General features: G+C 46.5%; 1 protein-coding gene across 1 annotated transcript in view; it reads right to left on the bottom strand.

Annotated features, from left to right (window-relative positions):
* Positions 1-16,232, bottom strand: part of LOC120064153 (protein dopey-2-like) — a 50,781-nt gene that overhangs the window by 15,087 nt on the left and 19,462 nt on the right. The window contains 14 exon segments of the mRNA XM_039014526.1: positions 1-56; positions 175-309; positions 1,672-1,797; positions 1,927-2,118; positions 2,566-4,256; positions 4,429-4,619; positions 4,841-4,941; positions 9,059-9,211; positions 9,515-9,786; positions 11,609-12,024; positions 12,760-13,103; positions 13,691-13,894; positions 14,007-14,078; positions 14,188-14,365. Coding sequence (XP_038870454.1) covers positions 1-56; positions 175-309; positions 1,672-1,797; positions 1,927-2,118; positions 2,566-4,256; positions 4,429-4,619; positions 4,841-4,941; positions 9,059-9,211; positions 9,515-9,786; positions 11,609-12,024; positions 12,760-13,103; positions 13,691-13,894; positions 14,007-14,078; positions 14,188-14,365 — 4,131 coding nt within the window.

Genomic DNA, 16,232 nt, shown 5'->3' with positions numbered 1-16,232 from the left:
CTCTGAATGTAGGCATAGCTGAACTGTAGCATTGGGATGTCTACCAGGGTGGACTTCTGCCACACAGAGGAAGGAAACAAAAAAAGGACTTGCATCAACTATGACCTTCAGATTACCACCGTGTCATTTATCTCTGGGTTAAACAGTCAAATGTTTAGGTGTATGTGTGTGTACCTGGTCTCGTTTGATCTGGTGGGGTTTTTTCACCACCTCTTTGACCATCTGCAGGATATTTTCTGTACTGAGCGTGCCCAAGGACTTCACCAGATCCACGATGGTCAGACGAGACTCACTGGCCACAGGTAAGATCTAGATTGAGATAGAGGGGGGGGGGGGGGGGGGGGAGAGTGAGGGGGAGAGAGAGAGGGATTACTTTGTGTGTCACCTTCTTGTTGTCATGTAAACAGGGGTGTGTGATGAAGGTACACTATATATACAAAAATATGTGGACACCCCTTCAAATTAGTGGATTCTGACATTTCAAATCGAGCACACAGCCATGCAATCTCCAAATAGAAACATTGTCAGTAGAACGGCCATACTGAAAAGCTCAGTGACTTTCAATGTAACGCTGTCATAGGATGCAACCTTTCCAACAAGTCAGTTCGTTCAATTTCTGCCCTGCTAGAGCTGACCTGGTCAACTGTAAGTATTGTTATTGTGAAGTGGAAATGTCTTTGAGCAACAACGGCTCTGCCGAGAAGTCGTAGTCCACACAAGCTCACAGAACGGGACCGCCGAGTGCTGAAGCGGGTAAAAATTGTCTGTCCTCAGTTGCAACACTCACTACCAAGTTCCAAACTGCCACTGGAAGCAACGTCAGCACAGGAACTGTTCGGTGGGAGCTTAATTAAATGGGTTTCCGTGGCCGAGCAGCCGCGCACAAGCCTAAGATCATCATGTGATGCAATGCCAAGAGTCAGCTGGAGTGGTGTAAAGCTTGCCGCCATTGGACACTGGAGCAAGGGAAAAGCATTCTCTCAGTGATGAATCACGCTTCACCGTGTGGCAGTCCAACGGACGAATGTGGGTATGGCGGATCCAGGAGAACGCTCCCTTCCTGAATGCATAGTGCCAACTGTAAAGTTTAGTGGAGGAATAATGGTCTAGGGCTGTTTTTCTTGGTTCAGGCTAGACCCCTTAGTTCCAGTGAAGGGAAATCTTAACGCTACAAAATCCAATTACATACTTCCAACTTTGTGGCAAAAGTTTGGGGAAGGCCCTTTCCTGTTTCAGCATGACAATGCCCCTGTGCACAAAGCGAAGTCCATACAGAAATGGTTTGTCGAGATCGATGTGGAAGAACTTGACTGGCCTGCACAGAGCCCTGACATCAACCCTATCGACCACCTTTGGGATGAATTGGAACGCCGACTGCGAGCCAGGCCTAATCGCCCAACATCAGTGACCGACCTCACCAATGCTCGTGGCTGAATTGAAGCAAGCCCCTGCAGCAATGTTCCAACATCTGGGAAGGCTTTCCACTAGAAGAGGGGAGGCTGTTATTGCGGCAAAGAGGGGACCAACTCCATATTAATGCCCATGATTTTGGAATGAGATGTTTGACGAGCAGGTGTCCACTTACTTTTGTAGTGTAGTGTATGTGTGTGTGTAGCCTACATGTCCCACCCGCTTATTGCTAAATAAATAATGATGTTTTAAAGCACTCACTTTGTTTTTGGTGTGTCTCCTCCTGCTCCTCCGGCTGCTCCACACAGCTCCCACTGAGGCCATTAGCTGCACCCCGTACTGCCCCGTCAGAGGAGTCAGGAACTCCAACACACGCTGTCTCAGGGTCTACACACACACACACACAATGAGTAGTACCATCAGAGAGTGACACACAAATGCACATGCAAAACATATCACAGCACTACTGTCCATAAGAATGCACACACACACACCAACACACACATACATACATACCTTGGAGCTCCTGAAGTAGACAGAAGTAGAGGTGTGTCTGGCGGTCTGGGAATAGTCTGAGCCCCTACTCTGGGACTCCTCCCTCTTGACCACACCCCACAGCAGAGCCATGCTACTGAGCATGTGCGGCAGCTCCTCAATCACAGCGTTGCGGGCGTTCCGGACGTCTGCAGGGTCACAAGCCACCAGGGACTGAGAAGGTGGGAGAGAAACATTTAAAAGTTTTCTGCATTCAACTCTGTGTGTCTAAGTGTGTGGCACAGTGATCCACCTACATGTAGCCATGTACATCGAGACCTCCCGGGTGGCGCAGTGGTCTAGGGCACTGCATCGCAGTGCTAGCTGCGCCACCAGAGTCTCTGGGTTCGCGCCCAGGCTGGGCTGGGTTCGCGCCCAGGCTCTGTCGCAGCCGGCCGCAACCGGGAGGTCCGTGGGGCGACGCACAATTGGCATAGCGTCGTCCGGGTTAGGGAGGGTTTGGCCGGTAGGGATATCCTTGTCTCAGTATGTAAAAAATGTAATAAAATGTATGCACTCTACTGTAAGTCGCTCTGGATAAGAGCGTCTGCTAAATGACTAAAATGTAAATGTAAATGTAGCCAAATCAGCAGACTGCATGGATGTGTGTGTGTGCCTCACCTTCTTGTTGTCCAGTAGACAGTGGTGAGTGAGTGTGGTCAGTCCCTCCAGTAGGGTGAGAGGATAATCAGGAGCGATGTTCTCCTTCCTGCCAATCAGACTCTGTGTAGCCTTCCCCCCGTCGTGATCGTACTGTTTGACCAGCTCGTCCAGGTTCCTGCACATCTGAGTGATGAGAGGAGCCACAATGATGCCCAGCGAGCGCCGCAGGTATGGCAGAGACGAGCAAAGCAGCGCCACCCAGTGGGGGTGCATGGCATAGCCGTACTGCGGCTGCAGAGCCCGGGCTGCAGCAGACACAAACATCCCCTGGGCTGTGATGGGCTGGGTTTGGACGTACTGAGTTGCCTTGATGGACTGTTGGAACAGAACCGCTGTCTGCCATTCCCGTGCTAGTGCTGAGGAGGCATGGGAGTCACGGGGCTCATCGGAGTGCAGGGTCAAACCAGAATCCCCTGGCCACACATGGTACTCCAGGACGATGAGGGCCTGTAGGAGCTTGAGCAGCTCCATCTGTAAGGGGTACTGCTCTTGTCCCCCTCCCCCTCCCAGATTCACCAGGCTCTCCTCAGACAGACCCACCTGTTCATCTAACAGATCTACACCCCCCATGGCAGAGCCCTTCTCCGTTCCTCTCTGGCTGATGTACATGGAGGCTGAGAGGGTGAGGAGGGCGTACTGCTGCACCTTACACCTGGCCAGCAGCTTACAGATGGGCTCTGGGCTGACCCCAGCCTCCCCCTGGGTGGAGGTGTCTCCCTGGCCCCGCGCCACGATCCCCAGCTGTGTCACCAGGCGGGTCAGCACCCCCACGCTCTTCACCTGGACCTCCCTGTTCCCCTGCAGCTCCCCGGGGTCCAGAGTGAGGTAGGACGGGTAGTGGGAGCGCAGGAACTTCAGGCACAGGGACACCATCAGCTCGATGAGCAGGGAGAGGGGACTGGAGGGCGAAGCGTTGGGCAAGAGCAGGCGTCCGTAGAAGCCTCTTCCGTCCTGGGCCTGCTGGTGGCGCTGGAGCAGGTTGGAGACCAAATTGAGGTGTGCAGCTGAGCTGGTGTCCAGGGAGGTGGAGGAGAGGGCATTCACTAGAGGCTGCTGGGCACTGCTCCTCAACAGGCTGTCCAGCAGGGCCAGGCCGTGGAGCAGACGGGGCCAGCCGCCAGCCACAGAGTACAGCAGAACATGGCGGAACATAGAGTCAATGGCTTCCCGCTTCTCACGCTCCTGTTTGAGGAGACGTGACCGAGCCATGGCTTCAAGCTCCAAGTCCTCCTCCTCCTCGCTCGACAGCGAATCGGACGCCTGCGTGTGTTCCGATTCCACCCTCCTCAGGCCGTTGACCATGCTTCCTTCTTCTACACTACTACCATAAGGGGCGGAGCCAGAGCTAGAGTTCTCCGTGGAGACCTGGACGCCGCTCGACTCGGTGTGTACACTCTCATCCTCCTCCTCCTCTTCCTCCGGTTCGTTTTCTTCCTCGGTCGCTTCGCTATCGCTGCGAGACACCCCCGTGGAGTCGGCCGGTGGTTTGGTTGTCTCCGGGTCATGCTCTAGCTCCCCCCACAGGGCCTCCCGGTCCACCAGGATCATGTGACCCAGTGTACCTTCATCTGTTTGGGTGCTGGTTGTCATGGCGTTCGTGTAACCATTGGTAGTGCTTCGACTTCTGCTCTTTAAATCTTTCGGAATACCTACAGAGAGAAAGATATTTCTGAGCGTATCAACACACACACACACACACACACACACACACACACACACACACACACACACACACACACACACACACACACACACACTAGGAGAGCAACATCCCTAAACACTCCAACAATCACCACTTCACACACCAAAACACACCCATACCTGCGGTGAGGTTCTGTTTGACACTCTGGATGGTGCAGCGCTGGGTGGAAGGGTGGAGCAGCAGCAGCAGAACAGGCTCCAGGATGCGGACAACGTCCTGCAGGGAGAGAGCCCTGACCAGCCAGCACTGGGCTGCAGCACTCACAGAACCATCTGGGCTGTTCAGACAGTCCACCACCACACACAGAGATCTGGGACAGAGATACACAGTCAGTCATAGAGAGCTGAGAGAGACACACACATAATCTTAAATGGTGACCAGAGAGAGAGAGAGAGAGAGGAGCGAGAGAGATAAGGAGAAGGAGATACACATCCCATCTCCGCAATCTGAGGAAAAGGAGAACAGGTTCACCATGGTAGTAAAGAGTGATGTTGTAGGAAACCACTGACCGCACTCCAGCTCTGTACTCACCGGTCAAATGAGCGGTTCAGAGACATGGTCCGGTTTGACTGGATGTCCCTGGTCAGGTGCCACAGCACTGAGAACCTGTGTAGGGCCTCCAACCGTACAGCCTGAGGAACACACACACGTCATTTACATGTTAGTTAAACACACAGGATAACTTAGTCTTAGTCATATCACATGAGCATGGCTTCATGTATTTGTTCCTCGTCAATGTAAGGTGGATATGTGTAAAACTGGGTTTCTTAGTTACAGGGCCTTGTTTAAATGTGTTATGGATGCTGTAGGGCAGGGGTAGGCAACTAGATTTCTGTCGGAGTGGATGGTTGGGGGGCCGGAACAAAATTATAAATGATACACTACAAATTGACCACAACAAAGCCCCAAATGAGATTGTATTTGAAAATCTATTCAACCCGAGTTCCCAAAATGAGATTGTATTTCATACCTTGATTACATTGATCATGTCTCTCTTTTTGGGGGGAGGGGGGATGCTTGGGAACTAGGGTTGAATAGCGGGAACCGGGTTACCTTTTCAAAGAATAAATAACTGCGAGAAACCGGTAAATTATAAGAAATTACTTAAATGAACAGCATGACGTGAAATATATCTGTTAAGTTATATGCAATGTCTAAATCTGACTTATCTATGGACTTCTCTCTGCTATTCTTTTAATACTTTCAGTGGTATTGTTAACAAATGCCCCCCGTAAAGAAAATTAGAATTCAAAACAGGTTCAGCCCCTGGGTCGACCGCGATCTTGCAGTTACTCCACCTAAAGAATTGCATTTGGCGAGAGGCTCGGCACACGCATACTCAGGCTGACTGGCTCTCGTTCAGGCAAATGAGAAATAAGTGCACTCAGGCTATCCGTAAGGCCAAAGTTAGTTACTTTAAGGAGCAGTTCTCTCTCTGTGGGTCTAACCCCAAGAAGTTCTGGAAAATGGTTAAAGACCTAGAGAATAAACCCTCTTCCTCACAGCTGCCCATGTCCCTTAAAGTTGATGTGGTTGTTACTGACAAGAAGCACATGGCTGAGCTCCTTAATCACCACTTCATTAAGTCAGGATTCCTATTTGACTCAGCCATGCCTCCTTGCCCGTCCAACATTTCCTTATCTCCCACACCTTCTAATGCAACTATCCCCATTGCTCTACCCTCTTTTCTCCTGCCCCGCTACAAAGTTTCTCCCTGCAGGCAGTCACTGAGTCCGAGGTGCTAAAGGAGCTCCTTAAATGTGAGCCCAAAAAACCATCTGGGTCAGATGGTTTAGACCCTTTCTTCTTTAAGGTTGCTGCCCCTATTATCGCCAAGCACATCTCTGACCTTTTTAATCTGTCTCTCCTCTCTGGGGAGGTTCCCATTGCTTGGAAGGCAGCCATTGTGCGTCCTTTATTTAAAGGGGGAGATCAAGCTGATTCTAACCGTTATAGACTAATTTCTATTTTGCCCTGTTTATCAAAAGTGTTGGAAAAACTTGTCAATAATCAACTGACTGGCTTTCTTGATGTCTATAGTATTTTCTCTGGTATTCAATCTGCTTTCCTCTCAGGTTATGGATGTGTCACTGCAACCTTAAAGGTCCTCAATGATGTCACCATTGCCCTTGATTCTAAGCATGTTGTGCTACTATTTTTATTGACTTGGCCAAAGCTTTTGATACGGTAGACCATTCCATTCTTGTGGGCCGGCTAAGGAGTATTGGTGTTTCTGAGGGGTCTTTGGCCTGGTTTGCTAACTACCTCTCTCAAAGAGTGCAGTGTATAAAGTTAGAACATCTGCTGTCTCAGCCACTGCCTGTCACCAAGGGAGGCCCCCACGCTCTTCTCAATTTACATCAACAACACAGCTCAGGCAGTAGGAAGCTCTCTCATCCACTTATATGCAGATGATAGTCTTACACTCAGCTGGGCCCTCCCCGGATTTTGTGTTAAATGCTCTATAACAAAGCTTTCTTAGTGTCCAACAATCTTTCCCTGCCCTTATCCTTGTTCCGAACACCTCCAAAACAAAGGTCATGTGGTTTGGTAAGAAAAATGCCCCTCTCCCCACAGTTGTGATTACTACCTCTGAGGGTTTAGAGCTTGAGGTAGTCACCTCATACAAGTACTTGGGAGTATGGCTAGACAGTGCCCTGTCCTTCTCTCAGCACATATTAAAGCTGCAGGCTAAGGTTAAATATAGACTTGGTTTCCTCTATCGTAATCGCTCCTCTTTCACCCCAGCTACCATCCTACCCATGCTAGATTACGGAGACGTAATTTATAGATCGGCAGGTAAGGGTGCTCTCGAGCGGCTAGATGTTCTTCACCATTCAGCCATCAGATTTGCCACCAATGCCCCTTATAGGACACATCACTGCACTCTATATTCCTCTGTAAACGGATCATATCTGTATACCTGTTGCAAGACCCACTGGTTGATGCTTATTTATAAAACACTCGTAGGCCTCACTCCCCCCATCTGAGATACCTACTGCAGCCCTCATCCTCCACATACAACACCCGTTCTGCCAGTCACATTCTGTTAAAGGTCCCCAAAGCACACACATCCCTGGGTCGCTCCTCGTTTCAGTTTGCTGCAGCTAGTGACTGGAACGAGCTGCAACAAACACTCAAACTGGACAGTTTCTCCATCTCTTCATTCAAATACTCAATCATGGACACTCTTACTGACAGTTGTGGCTGCTTCACATGAAGTATTGTTGTCTCTACCTTCTTGCCCTTTGTGCTGTTGTCTGTGCCTAATAATGTTTGTACCATCTTTCGTGCTGCTACGATGTTGTGCTGCTGCCATGTTGTTGTCGTGTTGCTACCATGTTGTTGCCATGTGTTACTACCATGTTGTTGCCATGTTGTGTTGCTACCATGTTGTTGTCATGTTGTGTTGCTGCCATGCTATGTTGTTGTCTTAGGTCTCTCGTTATGTAGTGTTGTGGTGTCTCTCGTCGTGATGTGTGTTTATGTTCTTTATTTTTATTTTTTATTTTTAATCCCCTGTCCCCGCAGGAGGCCTTTTGGTAGGCTGTCATTGGAACTAAGAATTTGTTCTTAACTGACTTAAATAAAGTTAAATAAAGAAAAATAATAATCTGCATTATCAATCATCAACGCTCAGGGTGGGGACAGACAGTGCATCTCATTAAGCTATGGAGCGCAGTTCACAATACATGAATCATCTTATCATAGTAACTTATTTTCTTGTGACAAGCCTACATTTGCTACAGCAAAGCCTATGTTACAGTATATAATATAAGGACTAATTTACACATCACCAAGGGGCCACCTTACTTTTTAATTGTAGCCTAAAGATACTTTTGTGATATTTGCATCTGCAGAGTTTTAAAAAACAGCCTAACACTCGAATATAATTGCTTTAAATCAGTGCGCACTTGAGCACTCACTGTCATTTTGTCTCTTCATCAATTCCAATCAAAATACAAAATAGATATTCCTGTTCACGATAGATAGATATATAGATGTTCTAGCCTACCTCTTTCAGGTAATAAATTCAATGCAGTATAGCCTTTAGCTCATGAATGAAAGGTTATGCATACAGTTCTAATTTATAGCCTCTTGCTCAATACGCAGCTGCGCTCTGCTGGCCTCTCTCCTTAAAAAAACACTCCTTAGCTCTTGGAGTCTCGGGAAAAGCTAGACTAAGCAGGGAGTCACCATAGGCTATGTATTGGATGACGGCACAATAATTTGGGCTTGGGCTCATAAAATGTCTTTAATGTAGGGTACATAAAATGTCTGTAGTGTATGACTCATCAGGCTCAGGTAGCATCAGGCTTGAATTTTCATGCTGATCATAGCTTGAATGAAATCCAGACATATTTATATGCTTTATAATGACACTTCCGGTTTTGGCGGGAAATACCGGATTATCTAGGAGAAAACTGATTTATTCTCGGGATGGAACATTTGTAAAACACCGGGAAAACTCTATTGGGAACAGATTTCCTAAATTAAACACATTTTTAGATGAATTCCAGGAGATTTTACAGTATTTTACCAAAAACCAACATATATATTATTTGTTTAACAAAAAACTTTGGGGGCCTAAACAATTCACTTGTGGGCCGGTTTTGGCCCGTGGGCTGCATTTTGCCGAACCCTGCTATAGTGGTATAGGATGGATCTTTGCAGTAGGCGTGTAGTGCACAATTTGTTTGATAGTACGGTAAACTCTTGTTAGTGTGTGTATATGTGTGTGTTCTGTACCTTGTCTCTGTGCAATAAAGCCTGGCAGACGATGTCCTCACAGATGGATGCGGAGGGGGCCAAGCAGTGGAGCCGATAGAAGAGCTCCACACAGGAGGTGTGCTGCTCTCGACGCTCCACGTCCAGCTGACCCCATAGCACCTGGGCCACCCGCTGCATGGGGTCACAGAGGTCTAAGGTTAGAGGTGAGGTTGATTGGTGTTCATTTGGATCAACTGAAGGCAGCATCATCATATGACAAACATTCTTGATCTGGTGAGGTAATAGGCAGCGGACATAAAAGGTGATGATGCTGTTGTACAAGTGAGTTTTACAGACGACATCTTCAGTAAGGAAATTGACATATTTCATCATATTATACAGTAACACATCGGACCAGCTAGGCCCCCTTATATGTTCCCTCTTCATGTGGCAGTAATACAAGCCAACTGCCATGGCAGACAATTGTTTCCTGACCTGGTAGAAGTCTGTGCCCTGCTCGATGGTGCTTAGCAGGCCTGGGTAGATGGGGGGAATAGTGACCATCTGCAGCCGCCCACTGAGGGGGTTAGCATCGCTGGCCTGGTAGCGCCTGGTCTTGTCCTGAATGACCAGGGCCAGGGACTGGGAGTGGTTGATGAGCTCCAGCAGAGACGACATGGCCGTGTGCTGCACGTGGTAGTCCCTCGACAGGCAACACAGAGTCATCAAGGACCTCAGCCACACAGGCAGGCTGTCTACATCACTGCCTGAAGAGAAACACATTCAGTTGAAGTCGGAAGTTTACATACACTTAGGTTGGAATCATTAAAACTCGTTTTTCAACCACTCTTCAACCACTTAACAAACTATAGTTTTGGCAAGTCGGTTAGGACATCTACTTTGTGCATGACACACAAAATTTTTCCAACAATTGTTTACAGACAGATTACTTCATATAATTCACTGTATCACAATTCCAGTGGGTCAGAAGTTTACATACACTAAGTTGACTGTGCCTTTAAACAGCTTGGAAAATTCCAGAAAATGATGTCATGTCTTTAGAAGCTTCTGATAGGCTAATTTACATAATTCGAGTCAATTGGAGGTGTACCTGTGGATGTATTTCAAGGCCTAACTTCAAACTCAGTGCCTCTTTGCTTGACATCATGGGAAAATCAAAAGAAATCAGCCAAGACAGAGAAAAAAATTGTAGACCTCCACAAGTCTGGTTCATCCTTGAGAGCAATTTCCAAACGCCTGAAGGGACCACATTCATCTGTACAAACAATAGTACGCAAGTCTAAACACCATGGGACCACGCAGCCGTCATACCGCTCAGGAAGGAGACGCGTTCTGTCTCCTAGAGATGAATGTACTTTGGTGCGAAAAGTGCAAATCAATCCCAGAACAACAGCAAAGGACCTTGTGAAGATGCTGGAGGAAACAGGTTCAAAAGTATCTATATCCACAGTAAAACGCGTCCTATATCGACATAACCTGAAAGGCCGCTCAGCAAGGAAGAAGCCAATGCTCCAAAACCACCATAAAAAAGCCAGACTACGGTTTGCAACTGCACATGGGGACAAAGATCGTACTTTTTGGAGAAATGTCCTCTGGTCTGATGAAACAAAAATAGAACTGTTTGGCCATAGTGACCATTGTTATGTTCGAAGGAAAAAAGGGGGAAGCTTGCAAGCCGAAGAACACCATCCCAACCGTGAAGCACGGGGGTGGCAGCATCATGTTGTGGGTGTGCTTTGCTGCAGGAGGGTCTGGTGCGCTAAACAAAATAGATGGCATCATCAGAAAGTAAAATTATGTGGATATTGAAGCAACATCTCAAGACATCAGTCAGGAAGTTAAAGCTTGGTCGCAAATGGGTCTTCCAAATGGACAATGACCCCAAGCATACTTCCAAAGTTGGGGCAAAATGAATTAAGGACAACAAAGTCAGGGTATTGGAGTGGCCATCACAAAGACCTGACCACAATCCTATAGGAAATGTGTGGGCAGAATTGAAAAAGCATGTGCGAGCAAGGAGGCCTACAAACCTGACTCAGTTACACAAGCTCTGTCAGGAGGAATGGGCCACAATTCACCCAACTTATTGTAGGAAGGTTATGGAAGGCTACCCGAAACATTTGACCCAAGTTAAACAATTTAAAGGCAATGCTACCAAATAGTAATTGAGTGTATGTAAACTTCTGACCCACTGGGAATGTGATGAAAGAAATAAAAGCTTAAATAAATCACTCTCTACTATTCTTCTGACATTTCACATTCTTAAAATAAAGTGGTGATCCTAACTGACCTAAGACAGGCAATTTTTACTAGGATTAAATGTCAGGAATTGTGAAAAACTGATTTTAAATGTATTTGGCTCAGGTGTATGTAAACTTCCGATTTCAACTGTAAGATAAAAAAAAAACATGTTGGTGACTTCACATTCAATATGTTCAACGATTAGGAAAGTATATCAGGGTGCTGACTTTAAGCATCATAAAGTAGTCAAATCAACCCTGTTAGTAAGCCGTATTAGGGTATGGGTAAACAACTATTATTGGGTAAAAGTTCATACAGTGACATCACCTGTATGGTTGAACATGTCGTTATAGAGCCCATGGCTCTCCCCCTCACTCAGGTACAGGGGGAAGGTGGTAGACTCCAACAGAAGGTGGCACGCTGCCGTGAACGCCTGTCGACACTCCTCCGAAATCTCCACCCTGCTCCGGGGCATGTACCCTGCCCCCCAGTCCACCCCTCCTCCTGCACACCTTCGCCCCTTCTTCCTCTCTGTAGGGGGGTCTGGGACAGGGGGGTCTGAGGTGGCACGTGGTTTGTGTTTGTTGGGGGTGAAGAGCTCGGCTAGCTTGTCTTTGATCTGGGTGGTGGTGATCTGAGGGCCCTCTCGGAACGAGGACTTCAGACCAGGGGAGAGGGCAGCGGGGTCAGGTTGTACAGCCTCCTCCTGCCCCCTGACATCCTCCACCTGAACAAGCAGGTACCTGGGAGGGGAGAGAAGGAAGGAGAGGGGAGAGAGAAAGAGAGAGTTGGAGAGAGAGCGAGGTAGACAGAGACATAGAGAGTGAGTTTTCTAGACCTGTTAGTTGTTTAGAACCCCCTAGTGGCAGTTTAAGTTCAGCAGTCTAGAATTGACCTGTTTGTGTCATGTGACAGGAAGCAGTTTCAGAAGTGAAGCAATGTTTTTATTTTAGAAGTGAAGCAATGTGTAAGATGTGCAAGTGTGAGTAGTTACAATCCTTCAACATCCTTCTTTATAAGCTTGTCTGACACAATGTCTGTAAGTACATTTGTTTATTAACACAAGGTAAATGTTTATCACACCATTTTCATGTTTCTGTAAAAGATGAATAATTGAGTTCGCGGTTAGTTACTTTGCATTAGCTTCAATGCTATTTCTCCCTAGGGATACCTAGCTGAGTAATATTAAGCATACAATTGCATTGTAGTAACTTTATTTTATATTTGGCTCTAGATTGAGTACTCTTATTCCTTATTTCATACATTTAGTGCAGTTATTGTGGAAGATATTCTGTGCTCTATACTACTGTAACTGACAACATGCACTTTTGTGTTTGTTGCAGTTAGTGTTTAGCTAACTGGATAGCTGGATAAGGGCTACTGTACATTTAGCGAATCCAGTATAGTGAGAGAAAGAGACAGATAAAGTTTGTTAAGAGTTGATGATTATGTTTCCCTGATGTGATAGTGTTCTCTACCTGCTGGTGATGAAGGCCAGGATATCCTGCAGATACTGGGTTATGGTCTCCACACTGCCCCCCTTCCTCCACACGCCCTCGCCCTCTTTCACAATCCCTGCCTCCTCAGGGCCCAGGCCCGCCCCTGGTAGGAAGTGCAGCTCTGACGGCGAGGCGCTGATGCCCAATCCGCTGTCTTCAGACCGAAGGGGCAGGAAGGGGCTTTCTCCCTCTCCTGGACCAGTCTCGTGCTCCATGTCCCCATTCAGTTTAGGTTCTTCCTCTGGTTCTGTGTTGTCATGGTTACCGTTGACCTTACCACCATCTTCATCATTATCCTCCTCATCCCTTTCCTTGTCCACGTCCTGTAGGGTAGAAAATGTATGATCCAACCAGATTATCACCATTGAGGGAGAGTGTAATATGACCTAAAAGGACTGTTAAAGAACCATCTCCTTGTCCTTAAACTTCTCAAATATCCATTAATTTTCAAGGAGAAATCCCATCACGGTCCAGTCAGTGACTGAACAAAGCTAGAGATCAGTGGGAGCTGTGTCTATGTGACAGACAGACAGGTCAATGTTACAGCTGGACTCCAGACCTTGGCAAAAAAAACTATTACATCTGAATGGACAGTGAAATGTTAAGCATGTGATTGGCCGGCCTGTGTACAGTCAGGATCTAAGATCAAGACAAGAGTAGTATAGTACCCTACCAGAAATGTTATCCCTCGGTCAGACAGATCACCTCCCAGACAGTATCCTGACCTAAAGGCATGTCCTTTCTGAAGTACCTCTGTAATGCTGCATCCTTAACTCCCATTTTTCTTCTACTCTCAATACATGTCATAGCTTATCTGAACCACTGCACACACACACACACACACACACACACACACACACACACACACACACACACACACACACACACACACACACACACACTCTCTGACCTGAACATATTCAAAGCTCTCCTCCTGTGCCTCCACGTCCATATGAGCCACGGGCATCTGGATCTTACTGAGCACCTTGAAGCAGGCGTGCAGGCCTTGCGTGAGCTCCAATAAGTCCAGGGAAGTCATGTGGGTGCAGAGCGCATTCAGCATGCGACACAACATCTGGGGCAGGAACTGAGACTGGATGTCAGCATGGAGCTCCTATTGGACCAGACACAGAGAAACGGACCAATCAAAGAGAGAGACACAGAGAAACGGACCAATCAAAGAGAGAGACACAGAGAAACCGACCAATGAGAGAGAGAGAGAGTACCAGAGGGATAACATCCATTAGAAATATGATGAGTGTGGAGATCTCTGTGACAGAGGGAGCAGGAGAGGCACTCTGATACTGCAGAGTGGGTAGCGGCAGGTCAGCTAGGTCACTATGGAGACAGAGACAGGAAGAGAGAGAGAGAGCAGTTAAACAATGTTTGAGAAATATGCTTTATAACATTAAAGCTACTATGACTATTCCAGAGGAGGTACAGTAAGGGTTAGTAGAGGTGTTACCTGAGGCAGGTGCAGAAGTGGCAGGTCATGTAATCCCACAGGAAATCACTGTTCATGGAGCTCACCAGCATGTTCACTGTCTTTATGATCTCTGACGCGTTCTTGTTTTCTTTTATTTTACTGCACAGACAACACAATACAAATACATCCTCGAAGTCACTATCATGTCACTCTCTTTTTAGAAAAATGTTAGGATATAAGGACAACCATTCCCAATAAATAACACTCATTTAGATATCAGTTTATTCTCCACTCACAGTGCCTTCAGAAAGTATTCACAACCCTTGATTTTTTCCAAATGTTGTTGTGTTACAGCCTGAATTTAAAATTGATTAAATTGAGATTGCGTCACTGGCCTCCACAATACCCCCAAAATGTCAGTGGAAAGATGTTTTTTGAATTTTTTACAAATTATACTGAACAAAAATGTAAACGGAACAATGTCTAATAGTTTACTGAGTTACAGTTCATATAAAGAAGTCAGTCAATTGAAATAAAATCATTAGGCCCTAATCTGTGGATTCCACTTGTCTGGGCAGGGGTGCATTAATGGGTGGGCCTATGACTGGGGAGCCAGGTAGAGCCAATCAGAATGAGTTTTACCTCACAAAAGGGCTTTATTACAGACAGTCATACTCCTAGTCCATCAGTTGAAGAAGCCGGATGTGGAGGATCTGGGCTGGCATGGTTACACGTGATCTGCGGTTGTGAGGCCGGAAGTTCTGCCATATTCTCTTAAACGACGTTGGAGGCAGTTTATGGTAGAGAAATGAACATCCAATTCTCTGGCAACAGCTCTGGTGGACATTCCTGCAGTCAGCATGCCAATTGCAAACTCCCTCAAAACATCTGTGGCATTGTGCTGTGTGACAGAAATGCACATTTTAAAGTGGCCGTTTATTGTCCCCAGCACAAGGTGCACCTGTGTAATGATCATGCTGTTTAATCGGCTTCTGGATATTCCACACCTGTCAGGTGGATGGATTATCTTGGCAAAGGAGAAATGCTTACTAACCGGGATGTAAACAAATTTGTGCACAAAATTTTAGCAAAATAAGCATCACTACACACTGTCCACCAAATAAGCTTTTTGTGCATACTATATGGAAAAGTTCTGTTATTTTTTTATTTCAGCTCATGAAACCAACACTTTACATGTTGAGTTTATATTTTTGTTCAGTGTAATTCAAATCAAAGTTTATTTGTCACGTGCGCCGAATACAGCAGGTGAAATGCTTACTTAACGAACAGTGCAATTTTTAAGTAAAAAATAGGTATTAGGTAAACAATAGATAAGTAAAGAAACAGTAAAAGGACAGTGAAAATAACAGTAGCGAGGCTATATACAGTGGGGCAAAAAAGTATTTAGTCAGCCACCAATTGTGCAAGTTCTCCCACTTAAAAAGATGAGAGAGGCCTGTAATGTAAAGGTACACTTCAACTATGACAGAAAAAATGAGGGGGAGAAAATCCAGAAAACCACATTGTAGGATTTTTAATGAATTTATTTGCAAATTATGGTGGAAAATAAGTATATGGTCAATAACAAAAGTTTATCTCAATACTTTGTTATATACCCTTTGTTAGCAATGACAGAGGTCAAACGTTTTCTGTAAGTCTTCACAAGGTTTTCACACACTGTTGCTGGTATTTTGGCCCATTCCTCCATGCAGATCTCCTCTAGAGCAGTGATGTTTTGGGGCTGTTGCTGGGCAACACGGACTTTCAACTCCCTCCAAAGATTTTCTATGGGAATGAGATCTGGAGACTGGCTAGGCCACTCCAGGACCTTGAAATGCTTCTTACGAAGCCACTCCTTCGGGCGGTGTGTTTGGGATCATTGTCATGCTGAAAGACCCAGCCACATTTCATCTTCAATGCCCTTGCTGATGGAAGGAGGTTTTCACTCAAAATCTCACGATACATGGCCCCATTCATTCTTTCCTTTACACGGATCAGTCGTCCTGGTCCCTTTGCAGAGTCCCTG

Source organism: Salvelinus namaycush, chromosome 19 (genome assembly GCF_016432855.1).
Source record: "Salvelinus namaycush isolate Seneca chromosome 19, SaNama_1.0, whole genome shotgun sequence".
NCBI lineage: Eukaryota > Metazoa > Chordata > Actinopteri > Salmoniformes > Salmonidae > Salvelinus > Salvelinus namaycush.
Note: the sequence above shows the minus strand (reverse complement) of the source record. Positions and strands in the feature narration are given on the sequence as shown.